Here is a 9,945-nt window from a genome sequence, read left to right on the forward strand (position 1 = left end):
TACACAGTCCAGTACACAGCCCAGTACAGAGTCCAGTACAGAGCCCAGTACAGAGTCCAGTACAGAGTCCAGTACAGAGTCCAGTACACAGCCCAGTACAGAGTCCAGTACAGAGCCCAGTACAGAGTCCAGTACACAGCCCAGTGCAGAGTAAACTCTGTCTGTTCTAAACAGGCTGGACAACCAGACTACCTCTCTGTCTGTTCTAAACAGGCTGGGCTACCAGACTACCTCTCTGTCTGTCCTAAACAGGCTGGACAACCAGACTACCTCTCTGTCTGTCCTAAACAGGCTGGACAACCAGACTACCTCTCTGTCTGCTCTAAACAGGCTGGACAACCAGACTACCTCTCTGTCTGTCCTAAACAGGCTGGGCTACCAGACTACCTCTCTGTCTGTTCTAAACAGGCTGGACAACCAGACTACCTCCCTGTCTGTCGAAAACAGGCTGGACAACCAGACTACCTCTCTGTCTGTTCTAAACAGGCTGGACAACCAGACTACCTCTCTGTCTGTCCTAAACAGGCTGGGCAACCAGACTACCTCTCTGTCTGTTCTAAACAGGCTGGACAACCAGACTACCTCTCTGTCTGTTCTAAACAGGCTGGACAACCAGACTACCTCTCTGTCTGTTCTAAACAGGCTGGACAACCAGACTACCTCTCTGTCTGTTCTAAACAGGCTGGACAACCAGACTACCTCTCTGTCTGTTCTAAACAGGCTGGGCTACCAGACTACCTCTCTGTCTGTTCTAAACAGGCTGGACTACCAGACTACCTCTCTGTCTGTTCTAAACAGGCTGGACAGAGACTACCTCTCTGTCTGTTCTAAACAGGCTGGACAACCAGACTACCTCTCTGTCTGTTCTAAACAGGCTGGGCTACCAGACTACCTCTCTGTCTGTCCTAAACAGGCTGGACAACCAGACTACCTCTCTGTCTGTTCTAAACAGGCTGGGCTACCAGACTACCTCTCTGTCTGTCCTAAACAGGCTGGGCTACCAGACTACCTCTCTGTCTGTCCTAAACAGGCTGGACAGAGACTACCTCTCTGTCTGTTCTAAACAGGCTGGACAACCAGACTACCTCTCTGTCTGTTCTAAACAGGCTGGGCTACCAGACTACCTCTCTGTCTGTTCTAAACAGGCTGGACAACCAGACTACCTCTCTGTCTGTCCTAAACAGGCTGGGCTACCAGACTACCTCTCTGTCTGTTCTAAACAGGCTGGACAACCAGACTACCTCTCTGTCTGTTCTAAACAGGCTGGGCTACCAGACTACCTCTCTGTCTGTTCTAAACAGGCTGGGCTACCAGACTACCTCTCTGTCTGTTCTAAACAGGCTGGACAGAGACTACCTCTCTGTCTGTTCTAAACAGGCTGGACAACCAGACTACCTCTCTGTCTGTTCTAAACAGGCTGGGCTACCAGACTACCTCTCTGTCTGTTCTAAACAGGCTGGGCTACCAGACATGATCTGTATCTAATGTTGAAGATATTTTAGGATGTTATCTGTAGTCTTAATGCTTTAATAAGTGCAATATTGTTCCCATCTCTGTCTCATTGTGTTGAATGCCCACTGGTATAAGAAGTCTATAGTTCACAGCTGTACATATCTCTGTTGCTTAATGGTTTATGTAGCTTGAGGTTTGTGAGCTAGCTTTAAACCAGAGCTTTAGTTTTGAGAGGAGACGGGTTTGCTGTTGAGGACAGAGATATGAGGAGACAGAGAGGAGAGAGAGAGAAAGAGAGAGAGAGAGCGAGAGAGAGAAGAGGAGAGAGCATTGTTGTTGAGAGTTTGAAGAGTTGTGTGTTTGTGTGACAGATGGAGAGGGTTGCATAAGAGAATAATATGGGGAAACGCCTGCAGGCTAAAACCTCTCAAAGACCCAACACACACACACACACACACACACACACACACACACACACACACACACACACACACACACACACACACACACACACACATACACACACATGCACGGCGTGACACCACCTCTCTCCTCCAGGATCTGATTCGTAGGAACATCCTGTACTATCAGGGCCTAACACCATCTCTCCTCTAGGATCTGATTCGTAGGAACATCCTGTACTATCAGGGCCTAACACCACCTCTCTTTCTCTAGGATCTGATTCGTAGGAACATCCTGTACTATCAGGGCCTAACACCACCTCTCTCTCTCTAGGATCTGATTCGTAGGAACATCCTGTACTATCAGGGCCTAACACCACCTCTCCTCCAGGATCTGATTCGTAGGAACATCCTGTACTATCAGGGCCTAACACCACCTCTCCTCCAGGATCTGATTCGTAGGAACATCCTGTACTATCAGGGCCTAACACCACCTCTCCTCTAGGATCTGATTCGTAGGAACATCCTGTACTATCAGGGCCTAACACCAGCTCTCCTCCAGGATCTGATTCGTAGGAACATCCTGTACTATCAGGGCCTAACACCACCTCTCTCTCTCTAGGATCTGATTCGTAGGGACATCCTGTACTATAAGGGCCGTATCGACATGGACCGCTATGACGTGCGGGACGCCATCGACGGTCGCGATGACGACTTTAACGTGAGCGTGAAGAATGCGTTCAAATTGCACAACAAAGACAGCGAGGAGCTCCACGTCTTCCTGTCCAAGAAACAGGAGGAGAAGATACGATGGCTCCGGGCTTTCCACGAGGAGAGGAAGATGGTGCAGGAGGATGAGAAAATCGGTTAGACACACACACATTCTTACACACTTACAGACACTCACTCACTCACTCACACACACACATTCTTACACACTTACAGACACTCACTCACTCACTCACACACACACATTCTTACACACTTACAGACACTCACTCACTCACTCACACACACACATTCTTACACACTTACAGACACTCACTCACTCACTCACACACACACATTCTTACACACTTACAGACACTCACTCACTCACTCACACACACATATTCTTACAGACACTCACTCACTCACTCACACACACACATTCTTACACACTTACAGACACTCACTCACTCACTCACACACACACATTCTTACACACTTACAGACACTCACTCACTCACTCACTCACACACACACATTCTTACACACTTACAGACACTCACTCACTCACACACACACATTCTTACACACTTACAGACACTCACTCACTCACACACACACATTCTTACACACTTACAGACACTCACTCACTCACTCACTCACTCACACACACACATTCTTACACACTTACAGACACTCACTCACTCACTCACACACACACATTCTTACACACTTACAGACACTCACTCACTCACTCACTCACACACACACATTCTTACACACTTACAGACACTCACTCACTCACTCACACACACACATTCTTACACACTTACAGACACTCACTCACTCACTCACACACACACACACATTCTTACACACTTACAGGCACTCACTCACTCACTCACTCACTCACTCACTCACTCACTCACTCACTCACTCACTCACTCACTCACTCACTCACTCACACACACACATTCTTACACACTTACAGACACTCACTCACTCACTCACTCACTCACTCACTCACTCACTCACTCACTCACTCACTCACTCACTCACTCACTCACTCACTCACACACACACACACTTATATTCACTCACACACACACATTCTTACACACTTACAGACACTCACTCACTCACTCACACACACACACATTCTTACACACTTACAGACACTCACTCACTCACTCACTCACACACACACACATTCTTACACACTTACAGACACTCACTCACTCACTCACACACACACATTCTTACACACTTACAGACACTCACTCACTCACACACACACACACATTCTTACACACTCACTCACTCACTCACTCACTCACTCACTCACTCACTCACTCACTCACTCACTCACTCACTCACTCACACACACACACACTTATATTCACACACACACACACCGTTTGATGGTTATCAGTCACACATGTTTTACCTACTTGTGGTGATGTTACATGTTCATTTTATAATGAACAATTATGTTCTATTCTATTTGTGTACAGACGATACGCTTGCCGTCATGGTGTACTCTCTGCATTATTTCAAGGTTACCATAGAGCCTGTGTGTTTCAGGGTTTGAGATCTCGGAGTACCAGAAGCGTCAGGCAGCCCTGACTGTGAGGAAGGTATCTAAACAGAAAGGTGAGACAACACGAAGACACCAGGTGATTTACCTCTCTTCTCTCTCGCTCTCTTCTCTCTCTTCTCTCTGACACTCTGTCTTCTCATCGCTGTTTACTTACCAAGTCTTACACATACACGTTTACCTTGGTCTGTCACACACCCACACGCACACACACACACTCCGTACACACACACACACACTCCGTACATACACACACACTCCGTACATACACACACACTCCGTACATACACACACACTCCGTACATACACACCCAACACCACTCTTTCACCTACGCCTCTCACCAAGTCTGACCTGATCTTCTCTTTTTGTTTACAAATCGATTTACAACCATTCCAAGAGCGTCAGATCTAGTCACACATTATCTTCCAGAAGAGACTTGTCAATCAAACGACTGCTAAACACCTATGAAAAGACAGAGGGTTTTATGCATGGTGAATATAATCTTATCTTGAAGTGAAAATGCAGAAGGTGTACAGAACACCAGTTGGATGTGTGTTGTTTGCCATTGTTGATGTGATGTGTTTTGTGTACCGTTAGACCCATCATAACAGATGTGTGACGTCTCTCTGTGAATGTTGTTTCTCATGACCCATTCCTCAGTGTAGGGCCTCTATTTTTAGTTGCTGCTAAGGTGGCGCAAGTGTCAAACGTAGTTTGCAATTTCGTCAATGGCATTTTCCAGCCCTAATGCCAGGTTCCGCAATTGACCTGTCTACCATCAGCTGACTTGCGCTGAGGTGGGAGGGGTGGCAATATTTGAGCTGTGTCTTTAAAAACAAGTGCAAAAGTGACAATTTCATGCAGCACTAATGGGCAGTTTTAAGAAAAGAGATGAGAAAATATTTACTAAATAAACTAAATTTAAAAAATGTATTTAAATAAAAAGTAGTACAATAAAATAACAATAATGAGCCTTTATACTGGGGGTACCGGTGTACCGGTTAGTAAAGAGACTATATAATGAGGGTACCGGTACAGAGTCAATGTGCTGGGGTACAGGTTAGTAATGAGACTATATACTGGGGGTACAGGTTAGTAATGAGACTATATACTGGGGGTACAGGTTAGTAATGAGACTATATACTGGGGGTACAGGTTAGTAATGAGACTATATACTGGGGGTACAGGTTAGTAATGAGACTATATGCTGGGGGTACTGGTTAGTAATGAGACTATATACTGGGGGTACAGGTTACTAATGAGACTATATACTGGGGGTACAGGTTAGTAATGAGACTATATACTGGGGGTACCGGTACCGAGTCAATGTGCTGGGGTACAGGTTAGTAATGAGACTATATACTGGGGGTACCGGTACCGAGTCAATGTGCTGGGGTACAGGTTAGTAATGAGACTATATACTGGGGGTACCGGTACCGAGTCAATGTGCTGGGGTACAGGTTAGTAATGAGACTATATACTGGGGGTACCGGTACCGAGTCAATGTGCTGGGGTACAGGTTAGTAATGAGACTATATACTGGGGGTACCGGTACCGAGTCAATGTGCTGGGGTACAGGTTAGTCGAGGTAAATAAGTCGAGGTTAGACACACCTGCAACTTGTTTATTCGTCAACACCAGCCCTTTCACAACACCGACAGCTATTTTCCTCAAAGTTTGGACTGTAAAAATAGCAAAGATATTTCTGACACAACCCAGGACCTATAGCGCTACTACCAGTGATGTACCACTGGGTTAGGCTTGTTAAAATAGAGCCCTGGATGTGTGTCAGAACTGTGCTGTTCTGTGTTTGGTTCGGTGTGTCACGGTACTGTGCTGTCCTGTGTGTGTGTGTTACATCTGTGTTTGACAATAACTGTGTGTGTTACATCTGTGTTTGACAATAACTGTGTGTGTTACATCTGTGTTTGACAATAACTGTGTGTGTGTTACATCTGTGTTTGACAATAACTGTGTGTGTTACATCTGTGTTTGACAATAACTGTGTGTGTGTTACATCTGTGTTTGACAATAACTGTGTGTGTGTTACATCGTGGTTTGACAGTAACTGTGTGTGTTACATCGTGGTTTGACAGTAACTGTGTGTGTTACATCTGTGTTTGACAATAACTGTGTGTGTTACATCGTGGTTTGACAGTAACTGTGTGTGTTACATCGTATTTTGACAGTAACTGTGTGTGTTACATCGTGGTTTGACAGTAACTGTGTGTGTTACATCGTATTTTGACAGTAACTGTGTGTGTTACATCGTGGTTTGACAGTAACTGTGTGTGTTACATCGTGGTTTGACAGTAACTGTGTGTGTATTACACGGTTGGCACAAGGTGAAGTACTGCTCTTGAATTTTCAGATTCATTGTTAGATATCATCTTGAGAAAGAGGGCCTTGTTTTATGGACATGGTTTGAAAATGATAAAGGTATATCTTTCATGAGAGTTTTGTTTACTGTAGAGATAATGTAACAAGATGCCATGGCAACTGATAAGAAATCAGAACTACTATGATTACCAATGGCATCGGAGCATGTTGATCTAGTATGTTCTATTTTACTCTCAAGGCTCTCCGGTATCTCCATAGAGAAATAGAGTCTCTCATCAGTTAACAACACAACCACACTGTGTTTTCAACATGCCATGGCAACTTTTACATTTTCCATCATCAAATATTGATTATTCCCGGTTTGATATTGGCTGTGGAGTAGTTGTTGTGATGCTCCTAGATTGTAGTCCAACAGCTTTCTCTTCTTTTCAATCTATTTTGATCGCCGCTTACTTTCCTTAGTCTTGGGGTGCTATTCAATCAAACATGTAATCAGCAAAGCCGGAATAACACTTGTTTCTCCATCGCCAATGGAAACGCCGGATTTCATATTTGTGCTGGAAGAATGTTATTTTTCCGGGTCCTCGTGTTTGCCTGATTCAGGGATTGTTTGAATAGCATCTCTAGTTTTCCCTTGTGTCATTACTAGAGCAGAGATGTGTATTTTCCATCCTCCAGCATCATCATATGATCATATATCATATCTGTCTAATATTATATGCTACAATCGTAACACAGTGATGAACAACGTAGTGCGTAGTTGTAGTTGCCTGTTTGTTGTGAAAGCATGACTAAATGTTGTGTACAATGTTCTGTTTCTGATCCAATACTGACCATGTTTCTCTGGCTATCCACTTCTCCACCCCTTGACTTCTGCTCTCTGCCTCTGCCCTGTACTCTGCTTCCTCCTTCCTGCCCCCTACTCTGTTCCCTCCTTCCTGCCCCCTACTCTGCTTCCTCCTTCCTGCCCCCTACTCTGCTTCCTCCTTCCTGCCCCCTACTCTGCTTCCTCCTTCCTGCCCCCTACTCTGCTTCCTCCTTCCTGCCCCCTACTCTGCTTCCTCCTTCCTGCCCCCTACTCTGTTCCCTCCTTCCTGCCCCCTACTCTGCTTCCTCCTTCCTGCCCCCTACTCTGCTTCCTCCTTCCTGCCCCCTACTCTGTTCCCTCCTTCCTGCCCCCTACTCTGCTTCCTCCTTCCTGCCCCCTACTCTGCTTCCTCCTTCCTGCCCCCTACTCTGTTCCCTCCTTCCTGCCCCCTACTCTGCTTCCTCCTTCCTGCCCTCTACTCTGCTTCCTCCTTCCTGCCCCCTACTCTGCTTCCTCCTTCCTGCCCCCTACTCTGTTCCCTCCTTCCTGCCCCCTACCCTGCTTCCTCCTTCCTGCCCCCTACTCTGCTTCCTCCTTCCTGCCCCCTACTCTGCTTCCTCCTTCCTGCCCCTACTCTGTTCCCTCCTTCCTGCCCCCTACTCTGCTTCCTCCTTACTGCCCCCTACTCTGCTTCCTCCTTCCTGCCCCCTACTCTGTTCCCTCCTTCCTGCCCCCTACTCTGTTCCCTCCTTCCTGCCCCCTACTCTGCTTCCTCCTTCCTGCCCCCTACTCTGCTTCCTCCTTCCTGCCCCCTACTTTGCTTCCTCCTTCCTGCCCCCTACTCTGCTTCCTCCTTCCTGCCCCCTACCCTGCTTCCTCCTTCCTGCCCCCTACTCTGCTTCCTCCTTCCTGCCCCCTACTCTGCTTCCTCCTTCCTGCCCCCTACTCTGTTCCCTCCTTCCTGCCCCCTACTCTGCTTCCTCCTTCCTGCCCCCTACTCTGTTCCCTCCTTCCTGCCCCCTACTCTGCTTCCTCCTTCCTGCCCCCTACTCTGCTTCCTCCTTCCTGCCCCCTACTCTGTTCCCTCCTTCCTGCCCCCTACTCTGCTTCCTCCTTCCTGCCCCCTACTCTGCTTCCTCCTTCCTGCCCCCTACTCTGCTTCCTCCTTCCTGCCCCCTACTCTGTTCCCTCCTTCCTGCCCCCTACTCTGCTTCCTCCTTCCTGCCCCCTACTCTGTTCCCTCCTTCCTGCCCCCTACTCTGCTTCCTCCTTCCTGCCCCCTACTCTGCTTCCTCCTTCCTGCCCCCTACTCTGTTCCCTCCTTCCTGCCCCCTACTCTGCTTCCTCCTTCCTGCCCCCTACTCTGCTTCCTCCTTCCTGCCCCCTACTCTGTTCCCTCCTTCCTGCCCCCTACTCTGCTTCCTCCTTCCTGCCCCCTACTCTGCTTCCTCCTTCCTGCCCCCTACTCTGCTTCCTCCTTCCTGCCCCCTACTCTGCTTCCTCCTTCCTGCCCCCTACTCTGCTTCCTCCTTCCTGCCCCCTACTCTGCTTCCTCCTTCCTGCCCCCTACTCTGTTCCCTCCTTCCTGCGCCCTACTCTGCTTCCTCCTTCCTGCCCCCTACTCTGCTTCCTCCTTCCTGCCCCCTACTCTGCTTCCTCCTTCCTGCCCCCTACTCTGCACCTGCCTTGCAGGTGTGAACAGATGCGTGCCCCCCTCCTACCCCCCTCCCCAGGACCCCCTACCCCTGGGACAGTATGACCTAACAGAGAACTTGGCACAAGCAGAGGTTTTTGAATTCAGTCAATCCAAACGAGGCCAGTCTCTTTTCTGGCTCAACAATTTTACTAGATTAACACCGTTTAAGAAATAGAGAAACAGACTCTTTCCAAGGACCATCTATTTTTTCTGAGAAACACTCAAACTAAAAAGTTTGGAGGATTACATCATTGTCATCCCGTGAAGAAGAATTGACGACGAAAAAAGAACCACTGAAGGAAGGACCAGTGAATTTGCATTGTGTGTTGTCACCCAGGAGACTGGAGAACTATGGATTCTAACTTCTTCACTTCATTCTAACTGTTCTTGGTTCCAATGCTTCTCTCCTCCAGTAGACACCACTGTTCCCTACTGAACTGTACTGTACAGGAATCCACTACTACAACCCTCAACCCCACCATCGCCATCTGAATGTCCTGGATTCATGGAGATAGCTTTTATTTTATTCTTTTCAGGCTCTGGCGTTTTTCCATATTTGAAGTAAGCATATTTAATGTTCCTTTACCAGAACTAGTGAGTCCACCTACCTGCAGTGCAGTATGATTGTGTAGATGACAGGTGTTGTGTTGATGTGTGTGTCTGTGAGGACTATGTTGTTGTGATTGTGGCCTGGGGTGCACTGTAACAATGAGGCTGAGGTGGCATCCTATTTCCTACATAGTGGGGAAGGGTACCACTTTGACTGACAGGAGAGCCGTTGGCTGGTTCTGATGTTTCTCAGAAGTTCTGTTGTCAGCATCACCTGTCCCATCAAAGACTGGTCAGACCATCTCTCTCTCTCTCTGTCTCTCTCTCTCTTTTCTCTATCCCCTCTGTCTATCTTTCTGTCTATCTTTCTGAAATAAACAATACAAACTTAAC

The 9,945-nt window shown here is 47.4% G+C and overlaps 1 protein-coding gene across 2 annotated transcripts in view; it reads left to right on the forward strand.

The window, feature by feature from the left end:
• Positions 1-9,945, forward strand: part of LOC120042379 (rho guanine nucleotide exchange factor 9) — a 28,295-nt gene extending 18,350 nt beyond the window's left edge. For both annotated transcript variants that reach the window (XM_038987217.1, XM_038987215.1), the window contains exons 7-9: positions 2,476-2,719; positions 4,146-4,214; positions 9,000-9,945. In XM_038987217.1, coding sequence (XP_038843145.1) covers positions 2,476-2,719; positions 4,146-4,214; positions 9,000-9,178 — 492 coding nt within the window. In that variant the 3' untranslated portion in view covers positions 9,179-9,945. The remainder of the gene's footprint in view (positions 1-2,475; positions 2,720-4,145; positions 4,215-8,999) is intronic.

This window comes from Salvelinus namaycush, unplaced genomic scaffold (assembly GCF_016432855.1).
Source record: "Salvelinus namaycush isolate Seneca unplaced genomic scaffold, SaNama_1.0 Scaffold663, whole genome shotgun sequence".
In the NCBI taxonomy this organism is placed as follows: domain Eukaryota; kingdom Metazoa; phylum Chordata; class Actinopteri; order Salmoniformes; family Salmonidae; genus Salvelinus; species Salvelinus namaycush.